The sequence below is a fragment of the Ixodes scapularis genome, unplaced genomic scaffold (genome assembly GCF_016920785.2).
Source record: "Ixodes scapularis isolate PalLabHiFi unplaced genomic scaffold, ASM1692078v2 PGA_scaffold3__209_contigs__length_174095766, whole genome shotgun sequence".
NCBI lineage: Eukaryota > Metazoa > Arthropoda > Arachnida > Ixodida > Ixodidae > Ixodes > Ixodes scapularis.
The window spans coordinates 1244731-1264409 of NW_024609868.1; the positions used below are offsets into that span (position 1 = coordinate 1244731).

At 45.7% G+C, this 19679-nt stretch overlaps 1 protein-coding gene across 4 annotated transcripts in view; it reads right to left on the bottom strand.

The window, feature by feature from the left end:
- Positions 1-1216: 1216 nt before the first annotated feature.
- The window catches only part of LOC8037732 (ecotropic viral integration site 5 ortholog), a 114203-nt gene continuing 95740 nt past the window's right edge, over positions 1217-19679 (bottom strand). For 3 of the 4 annotated variants that reach the window (XM_029966293.4, XM_029966292.4, XM_029966291.4), the window contains 5 exons: positions 15383-15562; positions 9272-9418; positions 6717-6812; positions 6049-6144; positions 1217-3291 (listed from right to left, as the gene is read on the bottom strand). In XM_029966293.4, the coding sequence (XP_029822153.3) occupies positions 3034-3291; positions 6049-6144; positions 6717-6812; positions 9272-9418; positions 15383-15562 (777 nt within the window). In that variant the 3' untranslated portion in view covers positions 1217-3033. Of the gene's footprint in view, positions 3292-5386; positions 5505-6048; positions 6145-6716; positions 6813-9271; positions 9419-15382; positions 15563-19679 lie in introns of all 4 variants that reach the window. The other variant, XM_029966294.4, reaches the window with a different exon arrangement.

Below are 19679 nucleotides of genomic sequence, written 5' to 3' on the forward strand. Positions count from 1 at the left end.
TGACTGGCGGGTCATGTCACGTGACACACGAATTGAGAAACGCTGGACGCGTATAGGTTTTAGAACGCCAAAGTACAAAACCCTTACCCTGGAGCAAGATTGAGTAAATTTTGGAACACTGCCATAACGTTGAATGGTCAATTTGATTTTAGTGTAGGATGTAAACGTAAAGTGAGAAACATGCTCCACCCAAAACTCTGTGCCTGCAAGTTCGCTTTCTCGCATAAACGTGGGATCCAGCTCGGCGTGCGTGACCACTTCTCCGCCAATACAGAGGTTGCAGCGAAAAGAAGAGAGATACTCTGCAAGCAGAGACTATACAGTTACTCTACATCTTGGGTCTATGACTGCCACCTGGTGTGTAGCATTGAGGGAACCTACCAGGTCAGCCGTGTTGGACCAGCAGAGTGCAGCTCCAGCCTCCACCAAGGTAGGAGAAACTAGCGCCACAAGGCTGGTGGCAGAAAGGCGAACATATGTATGGTGCGAGACGAAAGTTTCTAGACCTTGAAAGACAGCCACTTGGCGCCACCACTGTCGTTGGCGTGCGCCCTCCTCTGCACCTCGCTTTTTTTTTTTGGGGGGGGGGGGGGGGGAGGGGGGCATTTTGGCGGTTATACTGGTTTTTGCTGGAATTACATTTAGTCTAAATAACCTATTGAGTGTAAAAGGGGGATCTGAATTGAAGTCTCACTATGCTTCATTTTACAACAAAATTTGTTTTACTACTACTAAATGTAAAGGAAATTTACTCCCACCCGAGCCTTATTTCTAAAAAAAAGGCCGTCTGTTTTGGCATCTGCTCCAAAAGCGTCGGTGTCTACTCCAAACCAATATTTTGCCTGCTACAAAAAGTCAAATGCCGCACTGGTAAAGCAAACGAGCCGTTGCGTTGGTGCAAAGTGCCCAAAACCTTGGCTGAATTGAAAAGAGGCGAAAATGGAGCTAGTTTCCATTGAAAATTTTCACGTGGCGAGCCCAGGCTGTGCATGGATCTCGTCTTCTGAACCTCCTTGTGGCCATGGGAGGAACCAATACTAAGCAGCCGTTTGAAACAACTGCTACCTACAGCTCCTGTATACGGAAAAGGGGCAGAAACCTCTTCTCCACGGGGGCACTTGAGAGCTTGACTGTGCAGCAGATCCCAATAACGAGGCAGTTGCGCTTCATCACCAACAGCAGCCAAGACGCCAATACAAACGAGTCAACACCAGGGAAAGGAGTAAAACAACCGTGTCGCTTTATTTGTGTTGGGGGAAATTGTTCAGCTAGGGCATACACGGACAGGGTGTACCAAAAGGGGAACACTGCAGGAAAGGGGTTGTCCGGGGGACAAACGGGATTCCACAGACATATGTACAGGAGCGCTACCTACAACCAATCTATAACACCTCGCTCGCAATACTGTTGTTGGGATTCCTGGGGAAACGAGACTGTAACAAGGGCGACACGCGTGGACACTCCTTTCAGCGTGAAATTCGAGGCCCTGTCCCTTGCAACAAAAACGAGGCAAGTGACCGGACCTTCCAACAACTTATAAAGAAACGTCCAGTAATAAATAAAGCTTTGCGTGGTATGTACAAAAAGAAATTTCGTGTTTTTACATTAAAAAGTGTATAAAATCAAATACACCTAGAAATCGGCGACATGGGCCAAAGGGGACCAAGACGGTGTGGAAACAATCTGTCTGCAGCGTTCCTGTCCCCAGTCGCTTTTGGCCCAAGTCTCGGGTGCATTTGATTATTACCAGCTCTTCTGCCTTGTTCTTATGTAAACCCTAAGATACCAAAAAATATTACTCGGGTTAATAATAAAGTTACAAACAAAAATATACATAGCATTTTCTTGTTAGACGAAAACATGTTTTAAGTGGTCTGCGAGAGCAAGTTGCCATTGCACGTAGTAAATATGCACCAGCGATGTGCTTGGAGAACCTACGCACCATGCGAAAAAAAAGCGAAAATTGAATGCCAGTTTTAAGTTTCCCCGTAAAATTGTTCCTCAACAAAGGAGACGATCACGAGGGAATAGTTTTTTTTACAGATACTTTACATTTTGTACAGAACTCGAAAGCTGATAAAGCAAATCACACGTACCAAAATTGTGAAGAAAAACAACAATATAAAAACAAGATTGCATAAAAAAAAATATGAGTCGGTAAGTCTGCTTTTTTCCAGAACCGTGTTGCCTCGGCTGAAAGCCCGAAATGAGCGCACAACATTATTATGCCTGGTATTACGCGGGTCCCTCTTACAATCTCAATCGGACATGAAAAATGAGTGCAACTAGGCACGAGGTTGCACGTGCATTGGTCGCTTTTCTCATAGTGTTGAAGCGTGCCGTCTGCCACGCAGTCGCAATCCGCAATTTGGGGCCTTCCCCGGGGGACGAAACCCGGGAGGAAACAAAGTACTGCCACCGAGGTCAATCGGACGGCGTTTCAAAAAGCCACCGACGGCAAACAGCGGCACGCTCGGCCAAGCCCCGGACGATGTCGTCGCAGAGAGATTGTGCAGGCCCTAAGCTAGAGTGCTTCCCGTGCCCGGGAAACATCCAAGCTGGCAAATACAAAGACGCCCAACTCTGCGAGAGAAAGGAGGCAGAGAAAGAAACGAGCCCCTAAAATGCTGCTAGCACACCGAAAGTAGCGCTACACTCTAAATGTGTTTGTTAGTGTTTTCAGTAACTTTGGACACTCGCGACGCAGGGCCACCTCTAAAACGGTGCAAAAGTGTCGTTGAACCTAACCAGCTTTATCCACCTCGCAGAGTCGCCTCGTCCACTGCCGCCAAACCAAAGTCGCACGACACAATTCGATCTGGGGGACCCGGAAGTCCCATAGAAACCCTGCGCAGTCGCAGCTGTTGTAGAGTTCCCGTAGCTCGTTTCGGGAGAGCACGTGCCCGGGAACTTCGAGTCACTTCTGTCTGTCCTGCAAAGTTCTACGACGTTGCGCGCAACGAAGGACACCACGTCGCGAATAGCACTGCAGGCGACGCGGCAAGTAAAGAAGGCCTAGGACGCAGACGCGGCTCAGAGGTCCCCGTTGGCCAGCCTGGCCTTGGAGGTCGGGTGCTGGCTGACGGACAGCTCCAGCCCGAGCTGCATGAGCTGCTCGGCAATGCGGTCGTCCGCCAGGCTGGTGGTGCGCCCAAGCGCCAGTGTGGCCGGCGGCGAACCGCTGGGGGGCCCCGACGGGGAGCTGCCGGAGCTGTGGCTGTCCTGGCTGCGCAGCCGGGCCACGGCCAGAGCCGAGCCGAGCCGCTTGTTCATGATCTGCAGACGCATCACCTGATGTGCCCGGACGGGGATGAACAGCCGGTCACGAGAGGACATGCATCCCTCGGAAAGAGGATGCCTACGCTGAAGTCCCTCCTCTCGGGAAAAGACTTCTTTATGTATCTTTGCTGTACCTTGAATTCCCTCACCGGTATGCTACAAGCATGCTGCAGCTCTCTTGAACTGAAATAGATAATACTAATACCATAAAATCTCGAGCAAGCGCCCACTCGAAGTTTGAAGATAATCGTGTAAAACTGGAGGATGGGCATCCCTCAGGTCAGCAACACGTCTTGTGCATATTTTCTGAATGCTACAAAATTGAGGGGTGAGCACTTAATATAAAATGGGCGGATGCTCTATATTTTACGGTACTACCTTAACTTTGCTGCGCTACATTTTATTTATTTATTTATTTATCGACATCGTCAGTCTTTTACAACACTTTTCCCAGAGTGGGAGTAGGTATCTCAAATAAGAAAGAATGAGGTAATCACACTGACATGGTTGACACAGAAAACAGAAAGAAAGCCTGCGTAAATTGGGATGCTATGATATTGGTGTGCTGTGTTAGTTTCAGCACCTTTGATATGCTAATGGCCTTAGACAGGGCTCCACTTGTCCTGGTAAGAGGCGTCCTCAATTTGCACGTTATCCACACTGACTGCAAAAAAACAGCTAACCAACGGCAAGCAATGCATGCTCGAAGGTTCCAATCCACAAATCTGCGAGGACTGCCCCTTCATTCTTTCTTCGTAAAGTAGGGCTATCCCTGCACCTAGGCAAAGACGCAACTTCGCTGACAGTCGCTTGAAGCGTGCCTGGACTGCTCAATCGCCGACCTAGCATGCAAATGCACGGACATTTACATCAATTGCTAGTTCTCATTGTGCTAATTAAAATCTTGAATCATTGAATCTGCACGGCTGGTTCTAAAAAAAATTATGAGGTAAATACACACAGAATCGGCACACAGCACAAATGGTAAGAGCACAATCAAACGAAGGCACACAACTACAGAGCATCCGTCAACAGGCACAGCAAACGAGCACAGCCAGAAGAAAATAAGCGTGCGTCACTAAGCAACAGAAAGGAGGGATGCTACTTGCAGGCAGAAATAAATGATGCAGGATGATGCATCCCAACTGGGTTGCAAGCTCTACAGGCCAACACCACAGCTAAGAAGGATGAGAGAGAGGGACGGCACTCGTCTCTCCTTTCTGCGCTCTTTCTGTTTATCCCTGCAGTCTCTTTCACAAACTACTTGAAACTCGGCCCTTGCCATCCAATAATCCAAATAATATGTGGTGCCCACAAAAAGATTTCAACGTTTCTAGGTTATTCTTCCTTTAAGCTATGTACAGTTTCCTTCACACCAGTTCACTGTGTGCAAATATGAGGTAAGTGCATTATACTCGGTTATAATTAAAACAAATTGCAGAGGTGGGCAAGGCTCATCAAGGTTAGTGGTAGTTGACTAATTGTATAGTTACAGTACAACATTGTGTAGGAAGTGCAAAAAAGAGGAATGCCACATGCACACATTATGTGGCACGTAGCTGCCCGACAGCATCTTCAAGAGCTTGTAGGAATGCTTCATCCAATGGAAACATGCCTCCTTACATGCCGAGATGTATTTGGACTCAAATGCAGCAACCACTACTTGCAACCTGGAGGGGGTTGACAGACCACAGAATGTTTTCAAAGATGCTCCAACACTTCTTCTGTCTCTACTTTCGTTTGCCACAAATAAAAGCTTTAAAGGGAGTCAGAACACCTTCAAGGTCAAAGGTCCACAAAAGTGTAGCGTGCAATCGAAAACTAAAATAATATTTAAGAAGCTTAGAAGGCTCACGGCTCGCATTCATGATTTCAACGACTGCGAAGCGGCCTCGTGCAAGTGCCGAGACGGCAGCATTTTCAAACGCGGGGAAAACACAGCCCCACATTTCCAGTGGAGCAACGAACGTGCAAACCTTTTGGGCAACAGCGAAACAAGAAGCCGGTCACCCTCTGGAAGCCCCAAACAAATGGCAAGCCAGGTCGTGCGCAGGCCCGTGCGGGGGAGAGGGTAAGAGCGTGGGGAGTGAGAGGGTTAATGGTTCACCTCGCCGAGAGAGAGAGTCCTAGAGCTGTCCCAGAGAAGAGGCGGGGTCCCACCCCATGGGGGTCAGGGGCGACAACAAGCTGGGCAACACTGGGGAGCTCAGCTCTAAGCGGAACCTCTGCAACAGGGCCCACGGGCATTGCGCCGTCAGACGGGGGTCCCCGCCGCTCGCCTTCCCAGGGCCGCTCCCGGCCGCACGCTACGCCACCGAGTCGGGAGCGGCCCTTCGAGGCGCACCAAAGCAATGTCGCCCGTTACGCCCGGCGCAGATTCCCCTCGTTAGTGTCAAAGTTGACAGAAGGAAAACCGGTTCATTGGCGACCAAAACGAGAAAAACAATTTCTGAAAGGAAACACGCTAGCGAGGCAGGACGACGTTTCGGCAGACCTCTTAGCCAGTCCGACTGTCGTCCGAAGAATTTGGGGAAATTCTCAAAGCCCTTCGACGAAGCTTCTGGGAAACTTCGAACCCGAGCGTCGGGAGCAACGACTACGACAGCTTGCCCCCAAAAGTGCGCGTCAAAGCCGGCTGTGCAGTGGAGGGCAGGGTGCAGAGAAGCACTGCGACTCCTCCGTGCACGCAACTCAGCGCAAACTCGGCCGCACACAGGTGTGACAAAAAGCCCCGTGGCGGTGTAGCGGCGAAGCGGGGCCTATGCTCACCTCTGCCTTCAGGTCAGACAGCTTGTCCTGGAGCTCCTTGACCTCCTCAGACTCCGTGCTGCCCCTCAGCTGCCCCGCGGTCAACAGCTCTTGGTTCTGTGACGCAGACGGCCACAGAAAGGGGGAACTCGAGCTCGCCAAATGTTTCCGAGAGTGCCGCACAAGCGTCGGCCAGAGAAGCCAAAAAAGCTCGGCGACCACCAGAGCCGTAAAGAAACCGAGTAAAAGTGTTCGACTCTGCCGTAATTATATACCTACAACCTTAAAACCTCTAACATACTTCTCAAGGTACAATGAAATGTCGGCAACTGTAACTCGTTTACAATTTCGAAGTAAAATCTAACCGATAGTTACTCCTCAAAATTATTGTCAACAAATACGCAAATTCCCTCGCATCTAGTCCCAGCATGAACGCACTGTCGCTGCTTCGTAAGCAAGCAGAGTGCTGAATCGAGACGCACCCATTTCTTTTCAGCATCGGAGACCTTTGAACAGAAACTGCAGAGCACCGGGATGGATATTTTCCAACTACAGTACTTGGAACGCAACTCGGTTACTTTTTGCACTGTGGTTATAATACAAATGAACAGCTTATTTCTGAAGAGTAACTTGCACAGCGTCTGGTGGTCCCAGTGCCTGTGGCAGGCGTGTGCTGGCAACACTCTCACCTTGACTTCCAGGGAGGAGATCTTCTGCTTCAACTCGGCAATGACCTGGCTGTGCTCCACCTCCCGAATACGAGCGTTCATCCTTTCTTCCTTCATCTGCGTGGGCCCGTAAGACGGCAGCTCGTTACAGCTCCTTATTCGCGCGCATACTGCAAATGTGTACCAAAGAGCAAAACTGGCAGCCCAAGCATGCAGCTGTCAGCCCTCCCAGTTTTTTTTCGCATGACCGCTACCATTCAAGGTAGTATCAAACGAGCAAAAAACAAACTGGATATTATGAACATTTACTGTAAGCAACAGGTTGGTCTGCCCTTAAAAGAACGCTAAGCTTCTAAAAAAACTTTTCCTTAAAAAAAATATGCAAAGGAAAAAAAAATTTTAACAGCCTGGATGGAAAAAAAATGTCAAAAAATTTACAAGAACAAAAAAATAATTTCAGAGCTATATTTACGGCACAAAACAAATTTGTAGTTGGAAACCTGCGGGAGCCCGCAGAAAAGTGGCAAGTAGCAGTCACGTGACTGGCCACTAGTCACACAATGCTTGCACTCTTTCGCGAGCTTCCTATGGGCTCTAAAGTTACTTATTACAACCTTTGTTTCTTTTATGTGCTTCTTTTTTTAACAAATTGTTTCGATGTTTGAGAAACAACAAGCGTAAGAAAATGGCCACTTCCGTTTTGAATCATATATTAACAAACAAAACCTTAGCAATTTTCAGTTCGAAGGGGTGCCACATGTTTGAGTTTCTAACATGTCGGATCTTCCAAAGCAACGTTGCTGCTCGACAATCACGAGGACCGGAGCCCTTCGTCAAGCAGCGGCAAAGGGCTCCAGTCCCGCGGGTGCCAACTACAAATTCATTTTGCGCCGTAAATATACCTTAAAAATATTTTTTTTTTCTATCGTAAATCTTTTTATGACAGCCTTTTTCCATCCAGGCTGCGTAAAAATATTTTTCTTTCCTTCGTACATGTTTCTTTTAAGGGGATTGGCAGGACACGTACGTGACAAAAATCTTTTCTCGAAAAAATATAACTTCCAGCGTAATGTTTACGTTGCAGGCGCATTCGAGTGACTTGTGAACATGCTTCTTATTTTGGGCTCGTGTCTCGAAAGAGAAGTTCCTTTTGGAATCACCTCCAACTTAAAATGTGTCTCGCAGCAAAACATTGCACTAAGTTTGTTTTCTTAAAGGGCCACTGAAAAGAAAAAGTCTTTTTTTTTTAAAACAATCTGGTTGCGACGCACGTGTCAAAAAATGCACTTTACGTGAAAAAAAACAACATTTTTTTTAGAGGAATTTTGACGGCACGAGACGCAATTTAGTCAGTGCTCTTCTTCTCTCTACTTGTCTTTCGGGAATTTCGGACGGGTGGAGGAGAGGTGGATCGGCTTCGCCTTCACGCTGAGGTGGAAAGAGAGTATGACCATCTCGTTCAGGTGGAAAGAGTGTAGGACCATTCCGTGACGTCATGGACTTTTTGCGTGGAATTCAAAATGAATCTCGCGCTGTAAATATTGCTCCAAAAATATTTTTTTTTTCGCGTAAAGTTTATTTTTTGACACGCGTGTCCCAACCAGACTGTTTAAAAAAGACGGCTTTTTCTTTTCAGTGGCCCTTTAAGGGGGAGAGGAGAGTGATGCCAAATGACTAGACACGACAATGTCTAGTCGTGGTGTTGCCTGAAGTCATGTCATCCGACACCATAAAATCACAGCCACGTGATGCGAGGGTATTAAGTGACATCACAACGTCGTCGAGGCTACGTCCATGAACACGAAATCTCTAATGCTGGCCCTATAAATGCTACGCGTTTGATACATGGTTTAGGATGCCATCATCTACCTTGTTTGCACGATTGTAACGCGACCCCGATTGTAATGCGCAGGTATATTTAGCGCTCAAACATTCGAAAAATAACTCGATGCCGATTGTATCGCGCAGGTAAAAAAAAGGAAAGGTGAACAGATACTTAATAGAACAGGTTTCATGAAACCTGTTCTATTAGGCCAATAGAAAAATAAGTACTGTGCACTAGTCGCCGTTGTCGGAGTCCGACGCTGGTTCTTCGCTGTCCATAAAGGTAATCCTTGGTTTCGTCTATAACACCTTAGGTGCCGCGCTTGCTGCACTTGTACGAGTGCGTGACCATCGCCTCTGGCAGGGTCGTCTTTCAAACATTTTGCGCGCTCGTCGGGTCGCTGGGATTGCGAGGCCACGCGGTGCTGCTCCGTTATCTTTTCCCATTAGCGTGTAAAAAATGCCTCCTAATTGCATTTCTTTTCTTTTTCCATATTAGGACTGCGGACAAGAGTCTAGATACGAGAGAATACGGTCACGATGGTGATGGTGCTAGCCACCTCATACTGAGTACTGTGTTTTTCTTTTTTGAGTCTCAGGTTCTGGTTCTGTGACCAAAATACACGCATGTATTTTTGGTCACAGATTTTGGCGAAAGAAAAGTGTGCATTACAATCGTGCAAACAGAGTATTTGAGCTTGAAGCGGTGCCGAGGTAAAGGCAGTTTTTCAGAGAGCGGCCAGAGCCCCTACCTGCGACTCGAGGTTGGAGAGCTTGCGTGCCTCTTCCTGCATCAGAGCGTGCAGCTCCCGCTCCTTTCCGGAGACAGAGTCCGACATCTCGTCATACTTCTTGATCTCCTCCGCCTGCCTCCGGATCTGGTTCAGGCTCACCTGGTTCTGGGTGGGCAGAAACAGAAATACAACTGCGATCGTCCCAACGTTTTAGGTGTCACAACCCACCGATTGCATATGCGATAGAAAAGAAGTGCACAGTAAACTGCGTCAGCCAGCGCTCAATCTTTTTTGGCACAAGAAGGAAGTTGATTTTATTGACACACACAAATGCCGACGTCACCTTCGACAGTTTATTTTGCTGCTTTGCGGGGTTTTTTGTTCGAGCCATTTTATCGATAAAAGTTTGGTTTCTTTCTAGTTTAGCACCCATCCTGCATTCTTCTCTCAGTCTTCACCCTTCTGTGCTCCGTTAAATTAACCTTAACCTTAACTATGCAGTAGCTGGGACTAATTAACCTCATTCCTGCCACACGTTTGGGCAGTTACCCTCACATACTGTATTTGCATAAATATAAAACACTTTTTTTTTTTTCTTCGAAATTATGTGTTTTAAATTGCACCTCGCGTTATATTTAGTCATTATACGCACCTCGCGTTGAAATATTTAGTCATTATATATAGCGTATCTCTTCTGCAATGTAAAGTGCCAAAAGACTGGCTACGTGCCAAGGTTATCCCAATACCTAAAACTGAAAACAAGCCACTTTTGCATAACTATCGACCTATTTCGCTTACCTCAACATGCTGTAAACTATTGGAACACATAATAAGTAAACACATCAGGACTTACATGGAAGAGAATAACTTATTTTTTTGTAATCAACATGAGTTTAGAGCTGGTGTTTCTATGGTTTCACAACTGAGTGAGATAGTGCATGATTTCGCAGCAGTGATTAACAATACAGGTCAAACGGATGCCATTTTCATTGATTTATCAAAAGCCTTTGACAGAGTGCCTCACAGTAAGTTAATTCATAAACTTCACACTATTGGTATTAATCACAAACTTGTATCCTGGATAAGTGCCTATCTGAGTGCAGTTTGTGGAAATTGGTGGAAAGTGTTCACCGTCTCTCAGTGTGTATTCTGGTGTGCCACAGGGCTCAGTGCTCGGGCCCTTGTTGTTTCTCATCTATGTGAATGACATAGGCGATAACGTTCACCCATCAACAAAGGTGAGACTTCTCGCGGACGACTGCGTTTTATACTCTAATGTAACTGAGCAGAACGATCAAGAAAATTTGAATTCGTCATTACATGCTTTATCAAAATGGTGTCTGGAATGGGGACTGAATATTAATTACCAGAAATTGGTAGCAATGACAATAACCCACAAAAAAGAAATTCTTGAATTTAAGTATGAGATTTGTTCCACCCCCCCCTAATTGAAACAGACCAAGTTTACTTAGGAGTTCAAATAACGCGGGACTTAAAATGGGACGCGCATGTTAATTATGTGTGCAATATTGCTCGCCGAAAACTGGGCTTTTTGAGGAGACAGTTAAAAAATACAACACTAGAATGCAAATTAACCGCCTATAAGACATTAATTCGGCCTACGTTAGAATATGCAAGCATCATTTGGGACCCTCACCAACTATATATCTTTCATACGGTCTAGAAAAAAATTCAAAACTGGGGTTTAAGATTTATTTTTTCAAAATATAGGCACGCGGAGAGCATGGTCCGATTTGCTTGAACAATCGAAAATGCAAAGTCTTGGTGTTAGACGGATTATTGCGCGCTTAAAGTTCCTGCATCAACTTTATCATGGTCACCTTAAAATGAGAGCAGATAATTATTTCAGGAAACCACATAGTCACTCTAATCAAACTAACCACAGTAAAATGATCAAACCGTATATCAGCCATAATGACACATTCAAGTATTCGTTCTTGGTTCATAGCATTGAAGACTGGAATTTGTTGCCGGAGGAATTAATCAAAATTTGCGAAACGCAGTCGTTCGTAGATGGCTTGACTAAGCACTTTAGGAAATCTTATAGTCAAAATGTCATTGATTTTAACATGTAGGAGATCCTAAAATTCATCCTTTTTTTGTATCAGCATTCGTTGAATGTAATCTGAAAACAGTAAGGGCTTAATTTTTGTGTCATTGCTCGATGGAATTTTTACTGTACTATGTTCTCCGTAGTTATGAATTTATGTATTGTCGTTTTTTTTTCTTTTTAGCGCTGTGTATGGTACTATTGTGTATTGTTGCCTGTAACCTGCCAGGGCCTGAGAAAGGCCTGCAGTATTTTCAAATAAATAATAATAAATAAATATTCGGAATTGAGGTTAGCTACAAGGCTAGAAAGCCATCCCTCTGGCTTTCGCAGCGTCTGTCAGTTTTGCGATGAGCTTTTCTCCCGTGAGCTTTTCGGTGTTGCGCTGCTCTCCGGCAGAGAAAAGCTCACCAGACTTTTGATACATGCGAAGAAAAGCTCACCTTTACAAACTGATCTAACATTATTTCTTCGCCGTTTCGTAGAACGCCATTTTATGAAACATCATGGTTTCTGGCCAGATTGTTTCTCGTTTTTGTAAATAGTGTTTTTCCTTTGCATCCAGAGGATAAATATATTGTCACGAATGACAACTGATGAGGTGGTGAATAACTTTAGAAACTAAACGTTTAACCGGGTGAACAAAATAGAAGGTTAGCGTCGCAGGCATCGATGTCGGGGAAACAGCAGGATCGAGACTGACTGCGGCTCGCCATGCGGAGCCCCTTATGTACACGCATGGGCTTCTGGAACAATTGGCGTAGAAGGTTCGGCGGTAGAATCAGCTAACCTCGAATAAGCAACAGGGTTCTAGAACTTACCAGAACGCAACATTACAGAAACAATAAAAAAGTGTATCCGTTACGGGGCATCGAACCTCGGCCATTTGCGTCGAAGGTAAGCACGATAACTGTTAAGTCACGGGCGCGCTGCCTACCTGGCCAGCTGTGCATGCGGGAATATTATGTTCCGTTTTTCTTTTGCTTCGCAATAAACAATGACCTCTTTCAGTGATGTGGCCTAAGACGGACTTGATACTTCTTGGGAGATCAGGGGTCGTCGGGTGCCGAGACGGAGGTGCACAATTGTTGCTGTTCGTAGTACTCAACTTTGAGGCAATGTCCTGTCCCCATGTATATGATAACTAAAAAAAAGTGAGTTCCCCACTTTTTTAATTGTTCGCATTCTGCAAAACTGTGGATTCGTCTGCCTCTTCCCCATTTTTTTTTAGAAAGTAAGCTATTTTTCTGGGACTGAACAAGAACCCCTGGATTTACAACTATACGAACACGCAAAAAGCGCAGAATGAGCGGTGAGCAAAGTGTGGACGTGAGTTTTAAATATAAACACCGCAGTGCGAACAATGTTGAGAATATTAAATTTTAAATGTTGAATAAATTATTTCGTAAATGAGCTTTTCTCCGCATTTGTCCGTTTTGCGGTGAGCATTTCACCGGCGAGCTTCTCTCCGGTGAGCTTTTCAACGCCGCCTTTTCTCCAGTGAGATTTTCTTGGCCGCCCAACAGTGACAGCCGACCAAAGGCTCATCGCAGCCAAGACGTGCGATCGGCGAACACCATAATAAAAGGTGTGCGGGTTCATGTCTAATACATTTGCCTCTATTTCATAGAATACTGAATCAAGAATGTTTTGGTTCGGGTCAAATGAAGAATCTTCAGCGCGAGACTTTCACAACTTCCAAATAGAAATGTGCAACGCGCTACTACCAAAAAGCTTGTTCTGTTTTTAGCTTCACTGAAAATTTGTTTGCAACGTTTGTTTTATTACGGTCTAAAATCAGCCTCCACAAGCTGATATGCAAAGCAAAAAATTAAAACAAAATCGACGTACTCACGTATGTTTTTTCTGCATTTAAAATATGTAAACATTTTAAATGCATCTCTGCAGAATATTTGAAATCGCCAAATCAAATCACCTCTCCTACTTCGAACAGAAAGAAGTGGTAAGACAGTATCGGCCCTTTGACACTTCAGTAGCTTTTGTTTGCCTCCATTTGGTAACTTCAGGACTCGTGCAAGGACCGCTTGAAGCGTGAAATCTTTCACCCCCATTTTCGTGACCCAAAACGCCAACAAAGAACGGAACATGCTCCCAATGATGCGCTCTAGCGATTGAAAACTAATGACTCTCACCCACCTGCAAAATATCTTCGCTGCAAACAAAAAAGGAAAAAACAAGAGACCTTTCACTCGCATTTGTGCGACCCCAAAACACCAACAAAGAACGGAACATTCTCCCAAGGACGCGCTCGGGCGATGGACAACCTACTACTCACTATCGCGATAATGCGCAAAATATCTATGCCCGCCAAAATAAAAAAAAGCTTTGAGAGGAACTCTCCCTCGAAATCCTGACCGTCAACCCGACGACCTTGAAGATGCAAGTAGTCCGGGGCGCAATAACACATTGCGCAATTTCAAGAGGAAGTATTAGCAACACGCTCATAGATGGCGCCAGCTGACAGCTCGATTTCTGGCATTTTGATGGGTCACAAACTTAGATTTAATCACAATGAGAATCTCCGGCAAAAAGATCTTGTAAGAGATATATTCAAAAAGTCTTGGTCTTCAATACTGTGGCGCCTGAATTTGTATTTAGGCCCCGATTTATTTTTAAATGTTCATGAAGAACGGAACGCAAAAAGGGCCTTTACAAGCAAGTTTAAGTTCCCGTAAAACAATGTTAACATTTAAATCGGGAAATGTAGTGCCACAACATTACTCAGTTCTTTACTATCTTTCTAATAAAACCATTCCCAGTTCGATCCATTCGATGGTTGCTGAGAAAGAATATCAAAAAGTTGCCATTGGAATTGCATAGGGCTTGGGAACTTCGATATTCTCCTAAGGGCTAGTTTCCCCAGGATCGTGTCCCCCGCAAAGAAATGTCGACACAAAACTCTGGTTGCTGCCGTTGCTCATAGATGGCGGTAGCTGTCCAGAGTGTTGTGTTTGCCAGTTGTCCGCTTGCCGCCGTCGCTCATAGATGGCGCAACCTTTCGAGCCTTTCCACTCTGGCTTGCCGACTTGCGGCCGGCCATTACTTCATTCCCACCATAGCACAGCTTCGCTGGTCTTCCTTCTTCACCAGAGTGGAAAGGCTGAAAGTTTTTGTTTCTGCTTCGGAGTGGTCTGGTGTTTATGTGTTGGTGCTTCTTCTTTGTGCCTCGCTTTGCTTGTGGGCCGCCAAGGAGCTCACGCTGAAGAAAAGGAACTACCAAACAAGCGGTGCCGTGCTGCTGCATATCCGCGAAGTCGCCAAGTGGATTGCAAACAAAAGGACCTGAGCAGCGAGGATGGGTGCAGTCAAAAACATAAACTGATATTCCTTCTATTTCAATTGCCTTCTCACTTCTATGCCCCCGAGTGCAGTAAATTTACGCAACCTCGGCTCACGTTTTAAGAGTTCGTGGTCGCGTTATATTCGTGTAAATATTATACACGTTGCACCCTCATAAAATAGCTTCGATTTCTAGGGAAACAGATTTAATTATGAGAGTGGATGCTGTAATCTCCACTTTGCAAGCTGAATCACACAAGAGGTTAGAACCAGCTTTGGATGCTTCCACCCCCAGCATGTGACCCACGGAAATCAGCTTGCTTCAGAGTTTATTGGTGGTCTTGCGACGGACAAAAACCAAAGCCCAGCAAGAGTCAATGTGCAGGCACCGGCGGTATACAATCGTGCTGAAAAAGATAGAGGAAGACACAGAAAGGTGTTTCCCCAGGTTTTTCGACACGATGGAAGAAACCTAGGCAGTGAGCAGTGGTGTACCAACTTGTTTTTGAGTGGTGGGGCAAACCAGACCCCCCCCCCCCCCCCCAAGGCCGGTGGGCGGTGCCCTTGGCATCCCTTGGGCGCCGCCGGTCAGTGTTTGCCCTGCCCAGTGGCAACTGTTTCCGGGGGGGGGAAACAGATGCCTTGCCCCCCCCCCCCCCCCCCCCCCCCCCCCCCCCAACTCTGAGGACTGGGGGCGGCAAGCGCCTCCCTTGCCCCCCCGGTTGGTATGCCCATGGCAGTGAGAGGAGTTGACAAACCTGCGTCTCGAGCTCCATGACCCTCTGGCGCAGCTCCTTGAGCTCGGCAGTGGCGTCGGCCTCCCTGAGCCGGGCTGTCATCAGCTCCTCCTGGAGGCTGCTCAGTTGTGCCTTGTTCCCACTCCAGCGCGAAGGGGTCGACTGGTTCTCCGGGGGGTTTTCCTTGTCCGCCAAGTGCTTCTGCACGGGACACGCCCAGTCAGCTGGACTTCCTCCTCCCAGGAAACGTCGCACGAGGGCTGTTCAACTGCATACTTAATGGAGCTATGCAACAATTTCAGGGCTTTGCTTAAATAATTGTGGAAGTTGATGCCTGACACTTCTGAAGTGAACTCCAGAAAACAGATTTTGCCTGGATACCCTAGTTTTTATTTTAAAAAATGAAGAAGATCCAGGTTTTTGCCGCCTCTCAACTCGTACGTCGTCTGCCGGGTCATGTGCGCAGTGACGTTGATGGGGTAGGCGCAGGGTTCCGGAAAAGTTATCTCTTTAGAGCCATCAGTGAGCAGCGAGAACTCATCCGCTCGCGACCGCGTGACCACGTGCTGCTGGGCGCTGCGCGAACAATATGGTGAAAGGATGAAAGTCTCATCCGGGTCCGGCCATACCTGTCCGGCCCTGTACCCCTCCCCCTCCGGCTTCTGGCGGCTGTTCGCGGTAGCAGATAGAGCTGGCAGTTTTGTGGGCCTGGGATAGATGGCGCCACTAAAATTCCGTATAATAAAAGTTTTGTTGATGATACCAGGTTTTTGACATATTTATATAAATGTTGGAACGACAAGATTTATAAAAAAAAAGTTACCTTTTATCGAGCAGGTATTCGCACAACTTGCTATCTTTCTAAAAGATTCCCCATTGACGTCATGCCGCGTGTCTCTCATGGCCGCCGCTCGTGGCTGCAGGTCGGGGAATATTTTAAGTTTTGCCTCGCTATTACATGGCGGAATCGCAACATTTCAATGAAAGGAGGTGTGTTTTCTGTCATTTGTGACAAGGTGAAGAATATCAAAAGCAGAAGACACCAATTCTTTCAACGTTAAAATCGTTGCACAGCTCCTTTAAGTCTAGCATGCAGATGTGCACCCTGTGATGCTGTTAGTGCAAACAATCCATCATTGGTGTTTTGTTTTCCTTTCATAACTAAGGACTGTAATTGAAGCTGCTGCAATGCCGGCAAGTGCTCAACTGGGGCACTTTCCGCCATTGAAAAATTTTGATGCTTGCCAGAACTTTTAAAGTAAAAGGCGATAAAGCGTCCAAGTCGAGTTCGTTCTAACAGTGTCATGCAGTGTACCTCTTAATGATGCTTTCCAATCTGCACTTAAATTAAGAGTATATGTAAGATATAGAAAAAAAGACCACATCACAATTAGTTTCCTTTTAACTGGATATGGTGACTTTCAAGGGTCAATCATTAACTACTGATCTGAAGGTGATTACACGGGTGTATTGAATCGCAGAAAAAAACCTGTACCCTCGAGTAGAGTGAACCCATTTGTGGCCCTTGAAAGTTCAGCCATCTTTAGCAAAAGGTTCTAATACGCGAAAAAAATAATTGCTCACCCTCACTCATGGTAAGAGTAGAGATATCCACTTTTATAAGCAAGGCATTAGCACAGATTAAGCACACTACTTCTCTACTGCATCATTTGAGAAAAGGTAAAAGAATGCTCGCAAGCTGAAGGCGCATTCGTATATGTTCCACGCTTTCCAGCAGATCTATGCCGACACGCTGAGTCCTCAGTATCTCAGATTTTATCTGTACTACTTCCCAACAAAAACAGCTACAGCACTTCAGTCGTTGATATGCATATAGAAGAACCTTTATAGACCAGCGATTCTCAGATGCGGGTCCGCAGATCCTTTGGGGTCCCCCTCAAGTGTCAGTCAAGCCAGGCAATAAACTTTTTTTTTGTTCCTGCTGGCTAACCCACAAAGCTAAATAGACCAAACCATGCGTGTCGAGCGAGTAGAGTCGACTCCGTTCCAGAACCTGAAGCCTGCTTTCTATGAATTTAGTTTGACAGCGACAGTTGTTAGTGGCCTCACCCCTGGTTTTGCGACAGCATGAGCGTAAATGAAAAGTTTCCCCGCTAAATTTGGCGGAAAAATTGAAGTCACATGACCTATGCACCAATTCAGCTTCCCTGCTAAGTTTAGCGGAAAAAATTGACGTCACATGACCTTTGCACCAATTCAGTTTCCCCGCTAAATTTAGCAGAAAAATTTATGTCACGTGACCTATGCACCAATTGAGTTTCCCTGCTAAATTTGGCGAGAAAACACATCATGAACTTACAATCATTTATTCATCAACCACGTATCGATGCAGATCAATGCTAGATCATTTCAACATCAGATCACCGTACGACGCACGATCGGCGCTATGTCAATCAGTCGTCATCGTCATATCGTTGAATAAGCAGCACAGCTGCCGCTGTCTACACGCACCACGTCGTGTGATCGTCGCACAATTGGTTGAGAACCACTGCTGTGAATGTTTGCAAGCAATCGCGCTTTGAGAGCTAGTCTGGCCACCGTGCATGGAAAACGCTTTCTTTGGGTGCTAGTCTGGAGACTGTGGGTATGCCTCAGCAGTGCTTGACTATCAGACAATCCACACACACCACCAGGAAGATGGCGGCGCCCACAGGCCGTTCTTGCAATCTCTATATATCTTTTCACTGTCTGATGGCTATCTTAACTATCCGATTGCCTGCCATGTTAATGTGCCGAGCTTCTGCAGTCAATTGTTGTAACACGTTACGACTATTTTCATCGTTGGCGTACTGGATACATATCAGGAGGCTAGGGGAGACACAGGAATCATTGCTATCACTGACGCACATTGATTATGTAGGGGTTGAAAGGTCAATTAGATACAGCGAGGTGAGGGGCTTAGAGCGATAAACTTTCAGCCAAAAGTGACCCCACCCGCCGCCATGTTGCCCATTGCTAATCACTAGACACGTGACCTTATAGCTTTACGTCTAGGTTTTAACAAGGTACCATGCGTAGGTAACTATTTATTGATCTTTAGTAACAGTACCGACGAGCTAAGTTATGCTTCATTTGTTTTAAGTCCAAAATGTGCTTTTACGAGAAAAACTCGTGCAGCTTCGCAATGGCTTTGCTAGATGCCGTCAGCCTGTGTGCTGTATTTTGGGTTTTTATCGGAGTAAGACACTGATCTCTGGCGCTAACAGTATCGAAAAATAGTTTATCTTCTTTCTTTACAGCGATCGCAATACAAATCTCGGCTCAGTTTTGCATAAAAGCCTCAGGATTTGGTACGGTCACGTGTCTAGTGGTCAAAATTGTACATGGCGGCAGCCAGGGAAGGGGTCATGTTTGCTTGATGGGCGGGATACCAGTTTATCACTCTAAGACCCTCTACCTCAATGATTACGTATGACAACTCGGGTATGTTCAGTGGTAGTGGCGAAATATTCTAACAAGCTGCACAAGGTATACTTGTGGTCGCGCAATTAGGATCTAAGGAAGGTGACAAAAATACTTAGCGTACGGAGAGAACAGTTTCTCTCGATTATATGGGGGAACTCGTGAAGATAAGTGATGAAAGTTTGGAGTGAAGATAATGCTAGGCAGTTTGTTTGTTCTTGATACTTATACACCTAAATGTTAAGACCTCCTTATTCACTTCTGCAATATAAAGATCTGCTTGATCGGTTTATTTACTAGTTTAAACAGACCGTACACCATGCACGGTGTGCAGTCATTCGAGTGGTTTCATTATTTTCTTAAGATATAAAATTTAATGGACGTATCTCAGTTATTTCAACGCAAAACTTTTGATTCTGTGGGTGAAAAAACTGCCCCAAACAGCTTGAGAGCACCTGAGCCTGCAACATGTGATGCCACAAGGGTGGTCTCAATGCAGCTGTCTGCATGGAAACCATCGCAGTACAGGCTTGTCGAGGCTGGATGGGGGATTTACTTCAAGGGGGGATACTATCTCCCCAAAAAAAATTTATGTAAAAAAAGTTGATCTTGAAAAATAACATATCTACATCCACCAACATTTAGAGAGTATTCCCAGAAATTTTAATTAGTTTACACTGCATAGTTAATTTTTTATAAATTACTTTCTGTCCACATAAGCTAAAGAAAAGGTAGTGTTGGAGCACTTTGAACATATTTTTCTCCGCTCCACTTTTTGGTATAAATTCCATTTTAGTCAATCTATCGTTTGATAATGGCAAAACAGGGAAGGCTCATTCTTCCCTTTTCCTGACTGAAACTTAATAAGGAATCCCGCTATGGAATTTTTTTGTCA